At 51.6% G+C, this 22036-nt stretch overlaps 2 protein-coding genes across 7 annotated transcripts in view; one reads left to right on the top strand and one right to left on the bottom strand.

Moving 5' to 3' along the window:
- The window catches only part of Telo2 (telomere maintenance 2), a 16080-nt gene extending 2044 nt beyond the window's left edge, over positions 1 to 14036 (top strand). For 2 of the 4 annotated variants that reach the window (XM_010620503.3, XM_033758540.1), the window contains 18 exons: positions 955 to 1023; positions 1277 to 1424; positions 3526 to 3631; positions 6163 to 6231; positions 6349 to 6490; positions 6567 to 6703; positions 7315 to 7394; positions 7560 to 7682; positions 8041 to 8129; positions 8262 to 8353; positions 8617 to 8733; positions 8843 to 8914; positions 10153 to 10335; positions 10935 to 11026; positions 11475 to 11574; positions 11916 to 11980; positions 12231 to 12346; positions 13548 to 14036. In XM_010620503.3, the coding sequence (XP_010618805.1) occupies positions 955 to 1023; positions 1277 to 1424; positions 3526 to 3631; positions 6163 to 6231; positions 6349 to 6490; positions 6567 to 6703; positions 7315 to 7394; positions 7560 to 7682; positions 8041 to 8129; positions 8262 to 8353; positions 8617 to 8733; positions 8843 to 8914; positions 10153 to 10335; positions 10935 to 11026; positions 11475 to 11574; positions 11916 to 11980; positions 12231 to 12346; positions 13548 to 13651 (1904 nt within the window). In that variant the 3' untranslated portion in view covers positions 13652 to 14036. The other 2 variants (XM_033758541.1, XM_033758542.1) reach the window with 2 other exon arrangements.
- A 633-nt stretch (positions 14037 to 14669) lies between these two features.
- Positions 14670 to 22036, bottom strand: part of Ift140 (intraflagellar transport 140) — an 89275-nt gene continuing 81908 nt past the window's right edge. For all 3 annotated transcript variants that reach the window (XM_010620510.2, XM_010620512.2, XM_010620511.2), the window contains 5 exons: positions 21534 to 21740; positions 21095 to 21307; positions 20838 to 21004; positions 18538 to 18679; positions 14670 to 14885 (listed from right to left, as the gene is read on the bottom strand). In XM_010620510.2, the coding sequence (XP_010618812.1) occupies positions 14691 to 14885; positions 18538 to 18679; positions 20838 to 21004; positions 21095 to 21307; positions 21534 to 21740 (924 nt within the window). In that variant the 3' untranslated portion in view covers positions 14670 to 14690. The remainder of the gene's footprint in view (positions 14886 to 18537; positions 18680 to 20837; positions 21005 to 21094; positions 21308 to 21533; positions 21741 to 22036) is intronic.

Raw genomic sequence — 22036 nt, 5'->3', positions numbered from 1 at the left:
GAAATTTTTTTTTTTTTTTTTTTGTACGGGGGATTGAACTTAGCACCTTGCACTTGTGATGCAGGCGCGGTACCACTGAGCTAATCCCGTATTGAAGTTTTGTCCTGGTTTTGGTTTTTGACCTGGAGGTAGGCTGGCCCTGGGTTCCAGTAGGTTGGACATTAGGCAAAGTCAAGATGGGACCAGCCAACTCCACTTCACTAAGCCTAAGCAGGAGAGTCCTTTGTGCTGTGGAATCCTACACAAAGGGCTCATCCTTATTGGTGATGTCTACTTCCCCTATTGATTTGGGCTTGTGTGTCTTTGGTGACAGTGTTTTGGGTGCCCGTGTTGTTGAGATAGGTGGGGAAACTCAAGGGTCTTTGGGTCTGGAGGCAGATGCTTATGGTCAACTTGGGGCCGCGTGTGTGTGTGTGTATAAAACACTGTGGGAACTGCCTGTTGCTTACAGAGCAGTAGGTCTAGCCCTGCAATGAGTTGTCACCGCTGAACATCACAAACATGGCTTCCACTGCTGTGTGTTTCAAGAGCGAGGGGAAGTCTGAGAGAAGTGTGAATCCCATGGGGGAGTGGCCTTCAGATCTAGGCCAGCGACTGGCGGTGGGCCGGTCTTTGCCTCTTTCTGCAGTGATGAAGTCCTTCCCTCTTGTTCCTGTTCCCAGCCAGCAGACGTGTGTGAGATTCTTGAAACAGCATTGGTTTTTAAATTTTTTTCCACGTTTTCCTGTTTATTGACATCTATTTTTGCCATTCTTCACATTAGGTTGGCTTTTTAAATTAAACCATCCCATTTAGATTTTGACTGGCAAGAGATTGGTACTTACGTACGACTCAGAGTGAGCCAGTGTCTTTACATTCAGATTTGTCCCCCAAGTAGGTTTCCCCACTAAGGCAGGTGCCCCCTGTATCTTTCCCAGTGACCACCTGTGCCATGGGTCTTACCTTCTGTCCCAGGTGGCCTGGACTGCTCTGTCTCCTTCGTGTCTCGGGTCCTGGGGAAGATCTGCATCCAGGGGAGACAGAGTGAGTACTGCCTGCTTTAGGGTGAGCACAGCGCCTGCTTCCCTCTCTGGTGGTCCTCCTATCTCCTGGGAGGTCCCCTTGGGGAGGTTAGCAATTACCTCCTGTCCTGTCGCAGTGGCAGCAAAGCTCCTCTCTTGGAGTTGGCCCTGGATCTGACAGTGTTGGTAGTGGGCCTTGGCTGTGCCGATTAGCGAGCTCACAGGTCTGCGGACATTTGACAGCTCCTGAGCCTTAGGTCTGTGTGTCCCCTCAGAAGAGATCCTGGATGTGTTGGTGCCCCAGCTGACAGCGCTCACCCAGGGCAGCTGCCTGTGGCAGCGGGTCTGCTGGCGCCTAATGGAGCAAGTACCTGACCGCACCATGGAGGCTGTGCTGACCGGACTCATAGAAGCTGCTACAGGGTAAGCAGCAGGATGGGGTTCAGGTTCTGCCTTGGCTGCCATCCCCTGTGCTGCTTTTCCTGCGTGCCACACTGCAGCACGGTGCTCCCCAGTGTTCTTGGTTGCAGGTGTCTAGCCTCCCTTAGCACCGCTGTTTCAGGTTGGTCAGTTGTTGTGCAAATGTAAATGCTGATGGCACCACTTTTGCTGTTGCCGGTAGGGCCTCCCACCTGGTCCTGGAGCCTCTATGCAAGTCCAGAGCAGGACGCAGAACAACCTTCAGCTGGCCAGGCCTCCAGGTCCATGCTTCATGGACCGCAGCCTCTGTCCACATTGCAGCTTTTTGCAGTGCAAGCAAGGGTCCTATTTTTATATAGATCTGTATAGATGTATATCTATATATATCTATCTTAGTAAAGCAGCGTAGATATTATCAGTAGCTCAAGCGGAACGTAACGGTGTGAGCGAGAGGTATTCCAGCAGAAGCCCTGGGTAGGTAGCTCAGCAGGAGTTTGTCCACACACATTTCTTGCCCATCAGCAGATCCCTTCCTGCTTCAGCCTCCATTTGAGGAGATGCACCCTCCCTCCAGAGATGTACCCCCCCATGCCGTGAGCTGTCCTTGGCTTTGGCTGTGACACAGGGTGGCTCCTTTTTTTTTTTTTGGTTTTTTGAGACAGGGTCTCACTATGTAGTTGAGACTGACCTGGAACTCCCTATGTAGCCCAGGCTGGTCTCGAACTCACAGTGATCCTCCTGCCTCAGCCTCCCAAGTGCTGGGATTACAGGCGTGTGCCACCACGCCCGGCGTGGCTCCTTTTTTTTGGGTACCAGGGATCAAACTCTCGTCCTTGTGCTTGCAAGGTAGGCTGCTACTGAGCTAAATCCCTGAGCTCCTTTTGCTCACATCTTTATAAATGTGTGCAGTTGAATCTGGGTTGTAGGTGTCCCTGAAAGCAGCCTTCTAGGGTATCTGCACACTCACACACACTGCCAGGTCGCCTGCCCTCAGACAGGCCTCTCCCCAGTGTCACTCTAATCTTGACTTTGTGTTCTGGGGCTCTGGGCGGGGGAATATGTATATTCTTGGGGTGTATTTAAAAGCGCTCCCTCCACCCAGATTCTAGGACTTCTCCCAGTGATATGACTTGGGTTTTTGTAATGTGCTGCTAACCACGAGGAGCACTTTGCACCAGAGCATTGCTCAGGGTTCAGAATCTCCTCTGTCACCAGGCATGGTGGCACATCCCTGTAATCCCAGCACTCGGGAGGCTGAGGCAGGCGGATCTCTGTAAGTTCAAGACCAGCCTGGGCTACATAGTGAGTTCCAGGTCAGTCTCAACTACATAGTGAGACCCTGTCTCAAAAAAACAAATAGAATCTCCTCTGTCCTTTGATTGTTTCCAGCGTAGCCCTTCCCTGTGCTGAGGCTGTACATCTGTTTGCATAGTTTCTTTCTCTAAATTTTTAGGGATTTGTTTTCCCTTTTCCTTTTTCTTTTTTAAACTTTTTTTGTTTCTTTGTGGAATTTTCAGTGACAAGTAAGGAGAAATCATGTCTGTACACCAGCTGGGGTGTTTACCAGGTTCTGCTTGAGAGCAGGGGCCTTGTAGTCTAGTTCACGGGCCTGCAAAAGTCCTGTCCTTGGGCCGAAGTGTTTTTTGTCAAGCAAGTTTTTTATTTTCTTTTTATTTGTAAACCAAGTTTTATTGGCACACATCCATGCTAACTCATTTATGTATCTGCCTCGGGCTGTTTTCAGCCTAGACTACAAAGTTAAGTGGTTGCTGGCGGCTAGCCTATCAACCTAAAGTAGGTGACCTCTGGCCCTTTACAGCAAAGATCTGAGTCCTGCTCTGGGTGAAGCACATGGCCTTTGGTTGTTCAGGCTGGGATTGCCATCCTGTGTTAATGTGCTTACCTCGGTGTGGGACTCAGGGCCTCCCTGGGAGGAAGAAAGGCTAAAAATCCACTCAAGCTGTCGGAGCTTGCCCGAAGGCCCACAGTGAGCAGGTGGCACAGCCCAGGCCTGTCGGCATTTTGCCTGCCCGTGTTCCTCAGTACCTCTGACCCCACATCGACAGCTGCCTTGTAACCCTGGCTCCTCTTGATCTTGCCTCAGCAGGCCTGAAGTTCTGTCGAGATTGCTGGGAAACCTGGTAGTGAAGAGCAAGAAAGCGCAGTTTGTGATGACCCAGAAGCTTCTGTTCTTGCAGTACCAGCACAAGGTGAGCGTGATGGGCAGGGGACGGGCTGCAGGCTGCCCTGTCACAGGGAGAACCGCTGTGAAAAGAGGGCGTTAGACGGGCTTTGGGTGTAGCTTAGAGAAAACACTCAGGCTCAGCTTGCAGAGTGCCGTGCTCCACCCCCAGTGCCACGAGAAGACAAGCAGAGTGCCGTTAGAGCAGTAGTCGGTCACGTGGGAAATGTCCGTGAAGTTGTAGGCATGTCCCTGCCATGCTCATGGTCCCTGCTGAGGCCTGGCACCAAGTGACAGCTTCCCCAGCCCTTCCGTCCTCCTGACCAAGGCACCTGTGAGGATGCACTCTAGAGGACGCCTTTACTGACTGCATTCTTTTTGCTTTGTTTGGTACCGGGGATCAAACTCAGGTCCTTGTGCTTGAGAAACCGGTGCTGGAACCACTGAGCTAAATCCCCGGCCTTACTGACTTCATTCTGTGCACGGGCATAAACATGTCCTGACAGGGAGGCTATACGCTCTGTGTCTGCACAACTTTGCAGCTACGATTGCTGGTTGGCCGGCAGGTCAGAGCCAGGGAGAGTCAGTAGCAGAAAATCCCAGACTGCAGAGTGGCCAGGAGTGGCATGGGGCCTACTGCATCCTTGCAGCTTGCTTTGTTTTTTAATTCACCAAATGTTTTTTTTCCTTGTATTTTTTTGAGACAGGGTCTCACTATGTAGTTGAGACTGACCTGGAATTCACTATGTAGCCCAGACTGGTCTCAAACACACAGAGATCCTCCTGTCTCAGCCTCCCAAGTGCTGGGATTATAGGCATGTGCCACCAGGCCTGGCTCCTATTCACCAAATGTTTGATGGACATCCATTGTGTGCCGGACTTTGTTGTGGATGCTGAGTGTTCAACTAAGGACAGAAGAACAATTGTCCCTCTTTTTTTTTTTGACACTGGGATTGAAAATGGGTCCTTGTGCTTGCAAGGTGGAACCACTGAGCTAAATCCCCGGCCCCAATTTATGGAGTTCCCATTAGAAGCAGGGAGGCAGATGTTAACACGCAGCCAGTGTGGCATGTCTGGTGCTGACAGGGCCCAGCAGGCCAGCAAGTGCTGCAAGAGTCTGCAGAGTCTTCTGATGAGACGAGCCCAGAGCCAGGGGTGTGACTGGGAGTAGGTAATGGTAACAACTGGTAACAGTTAGGGAAGAAGGCCCCTTGGTGGCCACAGAGCAGGAGAGCAGGGCTTGTAGTGAGGGCAAGCCAGGTTGGGTTGAAGTAGGCAGCTGGGGAATCTGAGCAGAGGCAACCAGACTGAGCTGTGTTAGCAAGACTCACTTCTTCCCTTTGCCCCCCGTGCAGAGGTCATAGGTGTAGTGGCCAATTTGGAAATGAGGCTAACTCTCACCTGGCAGCATGGCATCGAAGCCGGGGTAGAATCCTGAGAGCCCTTGGGAATTCAAGAACCGAGCATCTGGTTACCCTGCAGCATGACTAGGAGAGGGTGGAAGTTACTTAACTGAGCTAAAGCACACTCAGTCCTTTTGCAAGGGGCAGGTGGAGAATGTGGCTCAGCCAGAATGTGTGGTGAGCCAGAGAGCCCCACAGGCTCCTGAGCACAGCCTTCAAGGCCCCAATCCATATAAGCAAACCTGTGGGACAGGGCTGCGGAACCAGAACTGCAGGCACCAGAAGAAGCGTTCAGAAGTCATTTCCAGGCAAAGCTGTTGAATTAGAAATCAGTAGTAAAAAGTAATAACTTAGCAACTACAACATTACTGCTAAAGGAAGCCATTCAGGGACCAAGGAAGAAACACAACAAAAATGGCGGAACCTAGACCTGTACACAGTAAAGTAGTTCCACAGAAAAGCATGTGGAATCAGCTGATGTCGGGACCAGGAGAGAAATGTATCACCTCAGGTACTGTTTGAATGAAGAAGAGAAAGGCAAAGAATCACGTCTCGGAGCTCTGTCAAAAGGAAGGAACCCAGAGAAAAGTGGAAGCTGGTGCCAGGCAAGCTGTCCTGGCATTAGAAATTTGGGGTGGAAGCTGTGTGCAAGATGTGTAGAGTCAAAAGCAGCTGAGGTGGGGCTGGGGATTTGGCTCAGTGGTTCCACCGCCTGCCTCACAAGCACAGGGACCTGAGTTCGATCCCCAGTACCAAAAAAAAAAAAAAAAAAAAAAAAAAAAAAAATTGCAGCTGAGGAGCGCAGCCCCATGGTAGAGAAGGCGACCTTTACTTTGAGGTGGAACCAGGAAATCTGATAGATAGCGCACAGCTCAACGGCAGTCAGATTTCAAACTTCGATGAAATAGGAAATGTCCTTAGAAAAGTTATGTGCCCAAACTGATGAATGCGGAAGTGGAACAAGCCCCCGAGAAGCTCATGCTTCCAGTTTTGTGGGCGAGTAGAGCTTCCTGGTGGGTGTCCCTCTTACTGGGAGGCGAAGGGTAGCAGTGACCTGTTCTTCATCCTGGGCTTCTGGGCCCTTGGGAGCCCCCGTGCAGGTGGCATCCAGCCAGAGGGCCATCTCTGGTAGACAGGATGCCAGCTTTTGTTGTAGACGCGCATGCTGCAGAGCCTGCTGGGATATTTGGCTATGGACAGCCAGCGGCGGCCGCTCCTTGTACAGGTGAGTGCCCTGTCTCTGCTGCCCTTGCTGTCCGCCTGGCAGGGATGGGTGGAGGTCTTGGGTGGGAGGGCCTATGGCAGAACTTTGCCTGACCAGGTAGGCTTGTGCTTCCGGCAGGCACTGAAAGAGCTGCTGCAGACGTGGGGCAGCAGCAGTGCTGTCAGACACGCGCCCTTGGCACAGCAGCAGTACCTCAGCGCAGCCATCCTTATCTGCCTGGCACACTTAAGGGAGCCAGAGCTGAGGGACAGCCAGGACGGTGAGTAGGCTGTGTGAGCGCACCCCTATCCTGGGCATCCCAAGGAGTCCTCAGGGTGCATATCCGGTGCTTCCAGAACTGCTGGCCAGCATGATGGCAGGTGTGAAGTGCCACCTTGACAGCAGTCTCCCCACTGTGCGTCGCCTGGGCATGATCGTGGCGGAGGTCATCAGTTCCCGGATCCATTGTGAGGGCCCAGCCCTGAAATTCCAGGTGAGCAGGGTCACCTTGTCCATTTCCTCTTTGGGTGGCGGAGCCCTGGGATAACCTAGCTGTCGCGCCAGCCCGACAAGCACCTCACCTTCCTGGGGTCCAGGCTTATGCCTCCCATTTTGGCCACACTGAGGGCCAAGGCTTGAGGGGCAGCAGGTGGTACCGTGTGGGGTCAGGGCCAAGCATGAGGATGTCCTCCCCGGGGAAGAATTCCTGGATTCCTCCCCAGATTTTGTCTATGTAAGAGTCCGAGGGTCTTCGTGGGCTACCCACAGTAGTGTATGTACCATCTGGCGTGTCCAGCCAGCTCCCTCACTTGCCTGGCCTTCCTTGTGCTGGCAGACACCCTTCCTTCTATTTCTTAAGTTCCTGGGAAGCCTTCATGGGTGTCAGCCCCCTAGGGATCCCCACTTCCTCAGGAGCAAGCTCTTCAGCTTGAGGTAGACGCATGCAAGGTGTTTTGAAAGAGCACAGGTGACTGGCTGTGGGAAAGGCTGCTGAATGAGATGTGGATGGTCGGAAAGGAGGACTTGGCTGTGCCGCGTCTGTCCGTGGTGAAGTGACATCTGTGAGCTGCCGGGTGTCACTCACTGCAGCATCTGTACTTGTAGTACGAAGACGATGAGCTGAGCCGTGAGCTGCTGGCCTTGGCCACCCCCAGGACTGAGGGCAGCAGCCCCATAGAGGCAGGGTGAGGATCTGCACATGCCCATCCCCACCCTGAGTGTGCCTTGTCATTCTGGATTCTGGTCCCCAGGGACGTGGGTGAGAGTGATAGGGTCGTCTCAGTGGGAAGTGACAGGCCTGAGGCTCACAGGGGTGACCCTCGAAGGCTGTATTTCTCCTCATTTCCTAGAGGTCCATCACCGGCCCCCACTGCCTCAGAGACCCTTGCAAAGACCATGGATGATGGTGTCAAGTCTGCCAATGGGAGTGTCCCCCAGGCTGGGCCACAAGGCTCTGACTCAGACCGGGACAGGTAAGGCGGGGCTCCTCTGGTCTCTGCTGAGCCCAAATGGTGCTTGAGGGGCAGTTCTGTGGCCTGCATGGTAGGGGATTCTGGACAAGTGAGCACAATAGGAGGCATCTGCTAGGGTTCTGTGCTGCTCATGTCCTCACTCTCAGCTCCCTGCTGTCCCCAGCAAGAGCTCGCGGGGTCCCTGGCGTACTGCAGCCTCAGCTTCTCAGTGCTCCCTGAAGCTTCGGGGCTGTGGGAATGTTACTGTCTGGCACTGTTAGGACGTGCTCTTAAGGATGGGTAAGTTGAAGGGGCATGGAGGCTGAGCTTTCTCCCGCTGCGGTGAGTGGTTCCGGTGTCTCTCTTTATTTTGTCACAGTGACGATGAATTCATCCCCTACGATATGTCAGGGGACAAAGAGCTGAAGAGCAACAAGGCACCCTTGTACGTCCGGGACTGCTTGGAAGGTGGGCCTGGCTGGGGTGGCAGATCTCTGAGTGTGCCTGAGCCCTGTCTTCATGTTGCCCTGATCCTCTTGGCCTCCCAGCTTTTCAGGGTCAGGGCTGATACTGACTGGAGCATGTGTGGGTTTTGTGCAGTGCTGACCTCATCGGAGGATATGGAGTGCTGGGAGGCAGCCCTGCGGGCCCTCGAGGGCCTAGTGTACAGGAGCCCTGAGGCCACTCTCGAGGTAAGCGGTGTGGGCTTGTCAGGAAAGGGGGAGGTTGGAGAGTTCTCTGCTGGCAAGTCCCCAGTGCCATCTACATCCTGGGTCGTGGAAGGGTGGAGCATCTTGTGGTGAGCTGTGTCCCTTAGGAGACCTGGGACCTAGAGTCTCTGCTGTGGTGGGTTGGCAGGCAGGCAGCCTGAGCTCTGACTTGAGGGCCGCATTGGGGCTGCTGGGTTAGGTGGCCAGAGCCCGAAGGTTCCCTGACCCTTGACCCCTGAGTACAGGTAAGTGTGGAGCTGGCCAAGGTACTGCTGCACCTGGAGGAGAGGACCTATGTGTCTGGATTTGAGGGTCTGCGCCGAAGAGCCCTGGTGGCCGTCGTCGTCACGGACCCAGTCCGGGTGAGTCCCAGTGTAGGTGGGCATGTTTTGCGCCTGGGTTGGCTGTGTGGTGCCTGGAGGGCCTCTGGGATCCTGGTCCATAGTAGCCTCTCTCCTTTGCTGGGCTCAGGTGGCTGAGTATCTGATATCACAGTTCTACGCCCTGAACTACAGCTTACGGCAGCGCTTGGACATTCTGGATGTAAGTGCCTTGTTCCCCCATCTCCCCTGCCAGGTCCAAGCTACCTTAAGGTGGGGAGGTCAAAAATCTACATAGATAGTGACCAAAGGTCTCTCCAGGCTTCTTTGTTGTAGACCTAAGAGCCCTAGGCAGCCTTAGTATACCTCTGTGAGTGGAGCCTCTGTTCTCCAGTGCAGGGGCTGGGTTCTTCACTTTAAGTAACAGTTCTATTGATGTGTTTTATGCACAATAAAATTCATCACTTAAAGATAAACAACTGGGCGTGGTGGCGCACGCCTGTAATCCCAGCACTTGGGAGGCTGAGGCAGGAGGATCACTGAGGCCAGCCTGAAGTACTAAAGTACATAGCAAGACTGTGTCTCAAAAACCAATAAAAAGGTCTTCCTGTGGCTGAACATTATCCAGTTACAGAAAAGAATAAAGGTCTGATACATGCTGTAACAAGGATGGACCTCAACAACATGTTAATGCCACAGGACATGTGAATTGTCCAGTTTTGCCAGGCAAAAGGCTGGTCGCTTGGGCCTGCGGGAGGTCAGTGTTTGATGAGGACAGACTTTCCATATTGGAAAACTGAAAAGTTCTAGATGGATGCTGATAACTGCATGTGAATGTGCTTAATGCCACTGAGTTGTGTGCTGAAGAATGGATAAAATAGAGGGGCATGGGAATGTATGCCTCTAATCCCTGGGAGGCTGAAGCAGAAATATCGCCAGGAGTACAAGGCCAGCCTGTACCACATAGTGAGACTCTGTCTCAAAAAAAAGTGTTAATGGTAAATTTTATGTTTTACCACCTCAGAAAACACCAAGAATGCACCATCTCACAGTGAACAATCCAGGGCTGTTCAGCACATTGACAGTGTCGTACACCGCTCCTCTGTCTAGTTTTATTTATGTCTGCTTTTTTTTTTTTCTATTCTCTTCTCAGTATTGGGGATCAAACTTGGGACCTTGCCCTTTTGAGGCAGGCATAGTGCCACTGAGCTAAATCCTCGGCCCCATTTTTGGTTTTTTGAGACAGGTCTAGGGAGGACGGTGCACTAGTCTGGGTGTTCTCTGCCTTGAGAGAGCTCCTAGCCCAGCTGCCCAGTGAAGCACAGAGCTTCGGAGACATTTGGAAGTGCCCTAGGATGCTGGGCATTGCTGCTAGTCCAGGGTTCCGTGGGCACTTAGCTGATAACTTTTCACATCGTTCTCAGAGCTATGGCACTGCCCAGGGTCCTCCTTCTCCCGCAGGTCCTGACTCTGTCAGCCCAGGAGCTGTCTCGGCCAGGGCACCTTAAGAGGTCTCCCCAGCAGGTGTCCTGTGGTTCTGGTGCCCCAGTACTAGCTACCTCTCAGCCTGACCACACTGCAGGTTCGGGCTGGCGAGCAGTTGTGGAAGAGAGAATCAGAAGCAAGACCCGGCGGTTTTCCAAGGTCAGCTGGGACCCTGGTCAGGTCATGGCAGGTATGGGGACTTGGGGTGGCAAATGAGCAGCCATGTTCCTGAAGCCATGTTCCTGAGACGGTAGCTGGATCCTAGTTCAGGGATGGGGTTACTGCTAGTGCTTCAAAGGAGTGAGTTTATAGTGCAAACAGCCTAGTCAGACCAGTGTGGTTTAACAATAGGAATACAGACATGGAAGTGAAAAGGTCTCAGGAGTGCTGGGTCAGAAAGTGATGACCTGGTGGGTGGCTAAGGGTGCTCAACCACGGTGGCCTTGCCCTGTCTTGGGATGTCAGGAGACTGAGGAACCGTAGGGGTGGGACGGAGGCCCACAGCCTGCTCAGCATCTCATGGCACCCAGGACCGCCTACCACGAGGACTGTCCATCCTGAATGTTAAACGGGGTTGGGACTCCCCGTTCCAGGCCCCAGGCACTTTCCCAGTTGCAGCAGCCTCTGTGTAGGGCCATGGAGGAGGAGGAGGTTGGGGAGCCAGCACAAGGCCTGGCCTATGGAGCTTTGGGCTCAGGTGACCTGTAGAGAAGGTGGGGCCTCGAACCTCTGCGAGTGCACATCTGTGTGTTTGGCAGGGCTTTCCCTGGAGGGAGCTGCTAAGTAGCCCCAATGAGTTCAATTCTGTGGCTGGCTACTTCTTCTTCCCCCTCATTCGACACTTTGACAGGTGAGCATGTTTTCTGGAGCTTTTGGCCTACCCCTATGGACAGGTGGAGTTGCAGGATGAGGTTTGGGGCGGGACTCTGGGCAGGAGTGTGTTGCTTACAAAGCTTAAGTTAAATGTCATTGAGCTGTGTGAAGGGCCTGCCTGTGTTCCTAGAGTTTGGGTTTGCAGAGAAGTTGGTGATACATAGTGGCAACCAGTGCTGCTACCCATGTGCTCCCACTGGTTCACCTCTTCCCACCTTGGTAGGCAGAGCTGGGCTCCCCAACTGGCATGGTGGAGAAAGGTGCATTCCTGACTTGGAGTTCAGAAGCCTTCTTGTGGCTCTCCTGGTGCATTTGGGGTGACTGCAGGAGGGTTCTGTGGAGGGGTCTCTCTCAGCCGCTCCAGAGGTTAGGCAGCCAGGCCTGAGGTGCTGGGGCTATCGTGTTTCCTTGATTCTGTGTTGTAGGCCTCTGGTGACCTTTGATCTTTTGGGAGACGACCAGTTGGTTCTTGGAAGACTGACTCACACCTTAGGGGCCTTGATGTACCTGGCTGTTAACACCACAGTGAGTTGACGGCCCTGCCATGTTGCATTCCCAGCAACGGCATGTAGGAATTACTTTGAGTGTTCACACAAAAGGCTTAAGCTTCGTGTGGCCTGCCCTGGGGTGCGGGGTCGGGGAGATGGCCAAGGTCATAGACATGAAGCACTGCACACCCGCAGTTCATCCTCCCCTCACCTGAGCCCTGGTGACTGGCTTGTGGGACACCCCACAGGGCATTAAACACAACCCTTAGCTCCAGTGAGCTCTGATGAGCCCGGGCCCTGAGGCCAACCTATGGAGTTCCAGACGTGGGGAACAAGCATGGTGGACACGTTGCCCACTGCCCCTCTGCTGGTCTTCAGGTGGTCGTGTCCATGGGCAAGGCCCTGCTGGAGTTTGTGTGGGCCCTTCGCTTCCATGCTGACATGTAAGTGGCGTACGGGGCTGAGGGAAAGGTGGGATCTCCAGGGCAGCTCGGCCTGGCCCTTTCTCAACAGAAAGTGGGCCTGGCGGCCAAGGGTGTCAAGGACTGAGTATGCTCGTAGCAGGGTGTCTGCCGGACTTGGGGGGTGGCGGGAGGTCTCTCTGACTTAGGGAGCTGTCCCCGTGGTGCCGGCCGTATGTTTGCAGCCCCATCCCCAAAGCTGCACCTCATCTTTCCCACTTCCTCTTGGCAGCTATGTACGCAGGGGTCTGCTGTCTGCCGTATCTTCCATCCTTCTCAGTGTACCTGCTGAGCGACTGCTGGGGGACCTGTGTGATGAGCTGTTGGAAGCCAGGTCCTGGCTTGCCGGTGAGTGTGAGCCTGGGCTGTGCCAGCAGGGCAAGAAGTCGTCAGGGCATGAAGGGGCTGGAGCAGGCCAGGTGTGGGCCACCAGTCTGAATGGGTGCTTCTCTTTGCCTGTGCTAGGCATAGTGGCCCATGTAGTGTGCGTGTGTGGGGAGTGTCTTGTCATGGTCACTTTGGGGAATCTTGCAGGGGTCCCTTCAGGTGAACCCCACATCCAGAAAGGTGATATGGATAGGAGAATGGCAGGAAACTCTACCCAGCTTCGCCAGTGCAGCGTTTCACCATGTCTTGTCTCTTTTCCCTTTTTAAAAAAGTCAGCTGTAGACACTGTGACCCTTCCCTCCAAGTTCTTGAGCTAGACCTATGGACAGCCCACTCACCCCCAGGACTGACCTGGGAACCCCATATCTAGACAGCAACAGCACTGGGCACAGGTCATCATTCTGAAAGGCTCTCGCTTTGACTGTAATTTTCATTCTGGTCTTGGGAAGTAACTGCTACTAGTGGAGCTTCCTGGTGGCTCCCAGGTCCCAACACAAGGCCATGGGGGAGGTCCCCTGAATGGCAGTTCCATTCCCCAAGAGCCAGATGGTGATTCCAGACCCCTAGACCTGCCTTCTTGTTTGTTTGTTTGTTTGAGACAGGGTCTCACTATGTAGTTGAGACTGAAATGGAACTCACTGTGTAGCCCAGGCTGGTCTTGAACTCACAGCGATCCTCCTGCCTCAGCCTTGAGTGCTGGGATTACAGGCATGGTCCACCACACCCAGCCTAGACCCGCTTCTAGTTGGCCTCCCCCAGGTGGGTAACATCTGATTGCTGAGTGGCAGGCAGCCCCTGTGAACTCCTTAGGGCTTTGCTTCTGAGACCACAGCCTGCAAAGGAGGCACTGTGGGGGAGTTCCAAGCTCATGCACAGGCCCTGGCCCCCCTTTCCTGTGCTTATGTGAGGTTTGGTGGTGGGGGCACCAGCACCAACTCCACTCTGGTGTCCAGACTTGCAGGCTGACCATGTGACCTGCCTGTTCCTAAGTCCCTCCCTCCCGATAGAGGCATCTACATCACCTGGCTGATCACAAGGCTCATGGACAGACACAGTAGAGAGCCTTCTGTCAGGTGTGAGAACCACAGGAGGGTCTCGTAGTGAAAGGAGAGCTGATGCAGAACACCTGTAGCACTACCCTTTTGCTTCTTAACCTTGGCAGATGTGGCTGAGAAGGATGTGGATGAGGACTGCAGGGAGCAAGCAGTGAGGGCTCTGCTGCTTTTGGAGAGACTCAAGGACAGGCTCCCTCCCCTCTCTCATTAACCCTCGGAGCTTCCCACTGTTCCAGCTGGACCACTGCCCCCGGGAAGACAGAGCCCAAGGAGTGGAGCCCGGGCTGCCTCTGGGCTATGCAGCACAGCCGGGTCTGGACGGTGATGGGGTACTATGTGCATATGAAGGAAGGCCTGCACCCCTTCACCTGCCTGGAGCCCGGCAAGGTCTTGCACTGCCTCCCACAGCACAGGGCAGCCAGAATGCTGGACTGGAGCTGGGCTGGGGGAACGGCACTGAGAAAACCTCCTCTCAAGGCTAGAGCCAGTGGGAGCCCCAGAACGGAGGAGAGGAGGTAGTTGTTCAGAGCCCCCAACACCCTCATGCAGGGGTGCCAGACCAGCAGAGCAGGCTCGGCCCTCTTGTGGGCTTCTCATCACTGGATCCCTAGGAGAATAAACAGCGCAGCGATGTTATGAAGCCCTCCTTTGTGGTTCTCTCTGGGTGGAGACAGCTTCTCCACAGACGCAGGTGTGGTGGGGAAGAGGGACACGGGTCCCAGAAAATAGGCTTTACTTAAGTCATGGTAATGTCATCAGCCAATGGGTGGGGCTTGGGTCCCTGTTCCACATTCACAGCTTTCAGGGCTCAGGCCTGCCATGGTGATCCCTGCTAGGAAGAACCCTGCGTGTGTGGTTTGTAACAGGTGTCCCCAACCCCCACGTACAGTCTCAGTTGCGAAGCTCTAGAGTTTTCCTAGGCGCCACAGTCTGTAGTTGGTAAAACGTGGAAAAGATGAATCCAAGTTCCCTCAAAGGAACTAAACCAGAAATCCATGGGAGCCACCCAGCTACCAGGGGCCGGAGTACTGGTAGATAATTAAAATACAGGGTCTTCCTTTTGTACATGGAGACAAGGAGACAGCGGTGTACCCTCCTGTTCCTCCAGCCCGGCTTACGTGTGACAATACAGAAATGGAGGTTTTCAACAAGAAAAGTAGCCTCTGCTACTACTGGTGCCTCAAAGATTCCAGAAGCAGCTTTCCCAGCAGTGACAGGACACAGGCCAGGTGGCCAGGCACTGGGGTCCCTCACAGGTCATTATCTACCTCTTCCACCACTTCCTCCTGGTCCTCTGTGCTGTTGTGGTGGGTCCGCTCGGGTAGCACGTGTGTCAGAGGCAGGCCCAGGGCCCGGTACACGGTGTCCATGGTCCGCTGATCCACGTAGTATAACATGTTGGTGGAAGGGAGTTTCTTCTGCATCTCCTCCAGGTATCGGTAGGCCTAGGGCAGCGGTGACAGTGGTTACTTGGGTCCAGCAGACATCACAACCATGTGGTTCTCATGTTTAGTCCATTGAGAACCAATAGAACCATCATAATTCATATTTGTTCACTATAACCAAGTTTCCTAAACATGAAGTACCCAGCTCTCCACCTCAGGGTCAAGAAAAAGCAGGAAAGTATGCCTTTCTGCAACAGGGCACATGGGTTCACTGGTCTGAGGCTTCCTGGTATTTATAAGGGGACTGGTATCCCAGGATCACTCATGTTGCAGATTCCGAATGGTTAACACTAAGTTGTGATTAGCATGGAAAGCTAAAAACTGGGTCCTTTTGAGAGTCCTTTTGTAGCCAGTAGGCAAGATCCTGATTTGAGTCCTAGGGCTGTGTTTCTTCTAGAACCTGCTCACCTTAGTGGTAAGGGAAAGTGAGTTCTGTGTTTTTATCCTGCCTGACGCATGTGCTCCTCTGAATGGAGGGCAAACAGCGGTACTAATGGTTTATCTTGGTCATTTGAATCAATAATTTAAATTATAGGCCCAGTAAACAGGGATAATCAGTCTCCTGTATGAATGGTCCTTGATCCTAGGCCAGTAAAGTATGTAATCCTAAGTGGTTTTCCTGTGAGATTCTCTCTGGTTTTGCCAGTGGGAATACAGAGGTGGGCACAGGAGTGGCAGTCAGAGCAGCTCAAAGTGGGTCCTGAGGCAAGACAGAACTGGCCTCAGGTAGAGGACCATGCTCACACCTGTTCATCCTCAAGGACAGCACAAATGCAGGAGGAGGAAAGGGGCCTTGTGTAGCCCTGTGTACACAAGAACTTAGAATGTAACCAAAATTTCAAGCAGCTTTCAATTTTTTTTCTTTAGGAATAAGTATTTGATCTTAGTATGTCATTCATTCATTCATGGTACTGGGAATGGAACTCAGGACCTTGTGCTGTGAGGCAGGTGGTAGTACTGAGTTAATTCCCTGGCCCAGATCTTAGTATTTGTTAAGGATGGTAAAATTCTTAGAACACTTTTGTTTTGAACAGGTATAACTAATAAATATATCTGTAAAGACGGTAGATTTTGATGACATTGAGCTTCAAACCGTGTTCAGAGACTTCTGCCAGGGCTGGCAGGACAGCTAAGTGAGCCTGCGCTCGGTCTCACACTATCCTGGAAGAGGTTTTCTGGACATTTATCGGCTGCTAACACTGCCAGGTGCATGGGACACAGGTACAAAGGAGCTCAGGACCGAGTGGGCCAAGGGCAGCAGAAACTGGGGAGGACCTGGGGTCTTCTGGCAGCAGAATTCAAGGAAGGCTGACACTGGGAAGGAGGAAAGAGTGAAGAGCTAGCTCGGAGGTGAGAAGAGCACCTTTTCCGGTGGGAAAGGCTTGTGCCCACTTCAACACAGCTGGACCCAGCTTATGCATCTCCTCAGCTGGGAAAATGCCAAATCAGACAAGAGATGATGAAAATTATAAAGTCTGAAGTGAAAAATTGGATGGGATTAACATTGCATAGACATTGTGGAAGGAAAAAGTATGAACCTGAAGAAATGAAATGAAAGGAAATTTGGAACTATCCAACATGAAAAACAAAATAATGGGTGAAAAGGGAAAATGAGTAAGTTGAGCTAGGGGATATCAGATACAAAGTAGCTGCGAGTTCCAGGAGAGGACAGAGAAGGAATAGAAGCAGACTTCCTTATAATCTAGGAAATACACATACGTGTGTGTGTGTGTGTGTGTGTGTGTGTGCGCGCGTGTGTTTTTACCGGGGATGGAACTCAGGTCGTGCTTCTGAGGTAGACAATGGAACCACTGAGCTAAATCCCCAGCCCAATCTAGGAAATATTTGCAAGTCATGTATTTGGTAAAGGAAATGTATAGAGCATGTAAAGAACACAATAACAAAAACTAAAATGAAGGAAAAGTTTAAATACTTCACAAAAGAAGATATACATGTGGGTGATATGCACATGAGAAGATGCTCAACATCAGTCACCCATGAAATGTAAAATAAAACTACAATGAGGGTACAAACCTGTAATGCGGGGCAATTTCAAAAATCCTGTCTAGGCCTGGGATTTAGCTCAGTGGCACCATGCCTGCCTCCCAAGTGCAAGATTGAGTTTCATACCCAGTACCCACCCCCAAAATCCTGTCTCAATATGAAACAGGGTTGGAGGTGTAGCTCAGTCCTAAAGCATTTGCCTAGCGTGCATGAGGTCCAGGATTCAATCCACGGTCCCCAAAATACTACAGTGTGATATTGCCGCCCGCCCACCAGGATGGCTAACATGGGATCACACACATGCTGGTAACAGAGATGAACACTGGTACAAGTTGTGACCTAGGTGAGTCTCTGATGTGGACAATCTTTTAATAAAAATGATTACAAAAATAAACGTCATTCAGACGTGGTGTGGGGGACACTGAAAAACAAAATGAATTTGTAATAAAGTTACTAATAGATTCATTCATAGGAAAATGGATACATATTGAAGATATACTCCTAAGTGAAATAAATAAGTCACACATGTGTAAATACCGAATAGTTTCCCTGGTGTGAATGAAATGTATAGAGCATGTAAAGAACACAATAACAAAAACTAAAATGAAGGAAAAGTTTAAATACTTCACAAAAGAAGATATACATGTGGGTGATAAGCACATGAGAAGATGCTCAACATCAGTCACCCATGAAATGTAAAATAAAACTACAATGAGGGTACAAACCTGTAATGCGGGGCAATTTCAAAAATCCTGTCTAGGCCTGGGATTTAGCTCAGTGGCACCATGCCTGCCTCCCAAGTGCAAGATTGAGTTTCATACCCAGTACCCACCCCCAAAATCCTGTCTCAATATGAAACAGGGTTGGAGGTGTAGCTCAGTCCTAAAGCATTTGCCTAGCGTGCATGAGGTCCAGGATTCAATCCACGGTCCCCAAAATACTACAGTGTGATATTGCCGCCCGCCCACCAGGATGGCTAACATGGGATCACACACATGCTGGTAACAGAGATGAACACTGGTACAAGTTGTGACCTAGGTGAGTCTCTGATGTGGACAATCTTTTAATAAAAATGATTACAAAAATAAACGTCATTCAGACGTGGTGTGGGGGACACTGAAAAACAAAATGAATTTGTAATAAAGTTACTAATAGATTCATTCATAGGAAAATGGATACATATTGAAGATATACTCCTAAGTGAAATAAATAAGTCACACATGTGTAAATACCGAATAGTTTCCCTGGTGTGAATAATCTGCAATAAAACATAAGATTCTAATAAGATTACTGACATTTAGAAATGAGAAGAAAGGAGCTAAAGGTGTAGGGAAGGTGGGATGGGTAGGGGAAGGGTAATAAGGGAAAAGAAAAAAATGTGAGATAATGAAAAGATGAAAATAAAGTGTTTGTAGATGGGGAGGGGAGGAGGGGGTGAAGGGAGGGCAGGGACAAGGGGGAAAAAATGAGAAGACTTGTCATGTACAGGTACAAGATCCCAACAATGAATGTAACTGTACTGTATCCCTAAAATGTACCAATAAACTCAATTAAGCTGAAAAAAAACAAAACAAAAACAGTTACTGATAGTCTTTGCTGACCCCTCAGGCATGGGTACTCTGGTCCTGGGACAGCAGAGTGATCTCACCATCTGGTACTCCTCCATCTGCACGTAGCGCTCCACTAGGAAGCCGTAGATGTCTCCGATGCGGATAGTGCTGTCTAGGTCCGTCTCCTCCAGGAGCAGCTCACACTGCCTGATGGACTCCTTGGGGTCCTCTGTGTAGGACCTGTTGGGGGAAAGAGCAGGCCTGAGCACAACCCCAAAATGTGCCAGGGGCGGTGTGCTGTCCTGCCACAGTAGCTCTAGGAAGTGGCTGAAGATTTTTGTGAAGGAAATGCCTGTTGAGTTACTTTGTTAATTCAGTTAATCTGTTCATTTAACAAACACACTGACCACCTGCAGTGGCAGGTCCTGTGAACCCCAGTTCCTGTCCCAGGGTATATTTGAGAGAGAGCTCTGGGCCAAGAGTCTCATGCAGGGGACTTGTGATGTACCACCTAGCCCAAGGCAGCTGGGAAGAACTGTCCAGAGCGCAGGCCAACACATATGAGGTATAGGGTCTGTGGATGAGCTCTTCTGGGCCCATCCAGCCATGCTGCTTCAGCTACTCCGGGCAGGAGCCTGGCCTGCCCTCTGACCTCTAACAAGCTGCCCATCCTGACCCTCAACATCTTCCTTCCACCCACATCATCGTGGCTGATGATCCCTTCCTGTTTCCTGTGGCCCAGGCTGGAAGGCATCTGTCAGATGCAGACTCCACAGCCTACATAGCCGTGTGCATAACAACTCTCCAAGGAGCCTGCTTGGGTAGGGCACAGTGGTGAATACCTATAATCTTAGTACTCAGGAAGCTGTGGCTGGAAGACCACAAGTTCAAACCCAGCCTGAGCAAGCTCATCCCTTAATGAGCTCCTGTCTCTAAATTTGAAAACAAAATATAGGCTGGGCATACAACTCAGTGCAAAGGTCCTAGGTTTAGTTCTAAGTACCACTGAAAGGGGAGGGCAGGGATTTAGCTCAGGGGCACTGCCTGCCTTGCAAGGGCAAGGTCCTGAGTTTGATCTCCAATTAAAAACAAAACAAAACAAGTGTGGTGGGGCATGCCTATAATCCTAGCACTCTGGGAGGCTGAGGCAGGAGGTAGTTTAGGCAATTTAATGACTTGGTAAAACCCTATCTATAAGGAAAAAGAAAAAAAACATTCATTAGCTGAGGCCAGGTGTGGTGGTGCACGCCCTGTAATCCCAGCATTCAGGAGGCTGAGGCTGGAGGATCGCTGTTGAGTTCGAGATCAGCCTGGGCTACATAGTCAGTTCCAGGTCAGTCTCAACTACATAGTGAGACCCTGTCTCAAAAATACAAACAAACAAACAAACAAACATTAGCTGAGCATGTAGCCCAGCATGAATCTAGCTCTAGTATGTACTCTCCTCCATACATAGAAGCTTACTCTGTACATTGTTTCAGAACTCTATTTTCCTCTTTTGAGGCAAGGTCTTGCTTTGTAGTATAGGCTGGCCTTGAACTCACAGTGATCCTCCTGACTCAGCCTCCCAAGGGCTGGGATTATAGGTGTATGTCACCATGCCCAGCACTTTTGAAACTCTTTCAGAAAGCTATTCTCGGGAAAATACTCCTGCTGGTTTGGGCAGAATCTGAGCTCAGGTGGCCCGTAGATGCACAGATGTCTGCTCATGTCATGATCACATGCTGGGCTCTGAAAAGTTGTTACCAATGAGCAAAAAACAGTAACAGGGACTGGGTATGGTGGTGTACTTGGAAGGCTGAGGCAGGAGGATTGCCATAAGTTCAAGGCCAACCTGGACTACATGGCAAGACCCTGTCCCAAAAAAACAAAGTGAGCAAAAAAAAAAAAAAAATCCCATTAAAAAAATGGAGACAACAAGTGGCCTGCCTGGGCCCCTCCTCTCCATAGGCCTGCGAGAACTCCCTAGGTTCAGTACGGCACTGTGCTGCACGGTGCGCCCTTGAAATGACCCTGCCTGAACCCTGCACGCCTCATCAGGTCCAACGCTTCCCTCAGACATACCTCCTAACCCAAAGCTGCTGCCTCCTCCTCCTCCCTCCTCCATCACTTCATCTCAGGGTCTGCCTGTTTCGGAAACAGTCCTCCCAAAACTGTGCCTAGGCTCCAAGGAAGCTCCCCCATGAGCTCAGGTGTGTCCCAGGCTACAGTGAGGGCCCTAAGCTCCAATCTTGCTATCTTCGGGATTCCCCTAAAGAGTGTGTTACAAACAAAAGCTTGGTCTGACCTCTTGCAGTCAATACAAACTCCCTGATGGGGAGTGGAGAGTCAGGTAAAACACAGAGAGGGTCCTTGGTCAGCTGCCACTGCCCTACCTCCCTGCACTGTGGGGACACACCTGCGGGCCTGGATGAAGCGTTTCACCAGCGTCATCTTGCTCTGCAGCTGGGCCAGCTTGGTCTCCTGGTCCAGGGGACTCTTGGCCTTGGCCTTGGCCAGGCACTTGTAGGCCTCAGTCAGTGCCCCGTGGGCCTTGTCGTAGTTCTGGTATTCATCAATCTCCACCTGTGCCGAGGAGGTCCATCAGGTCAGGGTGGGGAGAGGGAGCACTCTCTTCCCCTAGGGCCCTGCTGGAATACCCAGGAAGATCCATACCTGGGCACAGGCATCATAGAAGCCTGCCAGAAGGTCCAAGGCCCGCCCCTTGGTATAGAAACTGATTATGTTCTTCATGATCTCTGGCTCCTTCCGCCAATCCAGGGACTGCAAGTAGTTGGCAGCCATGATGTAGATTTCTTTCTGCCTTGAGACACCCGCAAAGAATACAATTTTCTCTGTGTCTCCAGACTTGAGCAGTGCTCTCATGGCCTAGGCAAGAAAGAGCCAGGTCAGGAGAGCAGAAGTGGACCCGGAAGAACTTCAGAATGGTTCCACTGGCTGCCACAGCCAAGGACGAGCTCTACACCTGCTGCTGCCTGCATGGCTTCGCCAGAAGGGCAGGCGATACAGACCTCTGTATCACACGCCCCATGGGCTCCAGCAAGGCGCAGCAAAGAGGCCAGGGGAGAAGTGTGTCAGACCTGGCTGTCCTCACCTTCAGCTTGTTCCCGGCCTGCGTGTACTTCTTGGTGGCCAGGTGGTAGTTGCCCTGGCGTATGCAGCAGTTGGCGATCTGTTCCAGCAGCTCGCGCCGGGACTCTTCCGACAGGACCTTGGAGTCCTTGGGCACAGTCATCTTCTCTGCCATCTCCTCAGTGATGGTCATATTCTGCTCCAGGCACAGCTGCAGAGCCTCATGATACTGCAAAAGTGCCAGGAGCAGAGGACTGCGTTACTGTGGGCTGCTGAGGAGGCCAGGTCCCAGGGCTCTCCACGTCCCATCTGCCACCCTTTGGAGGAAGAGAAATTCTAAGGCTCTACAGGGGCTACAGTCTGCGGCTGGGGCAGCTGTGGGAGGGTCAAAGATACCTCACATTCACTAGAATAAAGACACAATCTCATACATGGCCTTCCCTCATACCGACATTCTAGATTTCAAAAGAATGTTATCTGAAGGAAAAAAAAAAAAAAAAACACGGGGATTTACTAGTGGTTGTG

This window comes from Fukomys damarensis, unplaced genomic scaffold (assembly GCF_012274545.1).
Source record: "Fukomys damarensis isolate Sample0158 unplaced genomic scaffold, DMR_v1.0_HiC HiC_scaffold_34, whole genome shotgun sequence".
NCBI classification, from domain to species: domain Eukaryota; kingdom Metazoa; phylum Chordata; class Mammalia; order Rodentia; family Bathyergidae; genus Fukomys; species Fukomys damarensis.
This window is presented reverse-complemented; position numbering and strand designations above follow the sequence as displayed.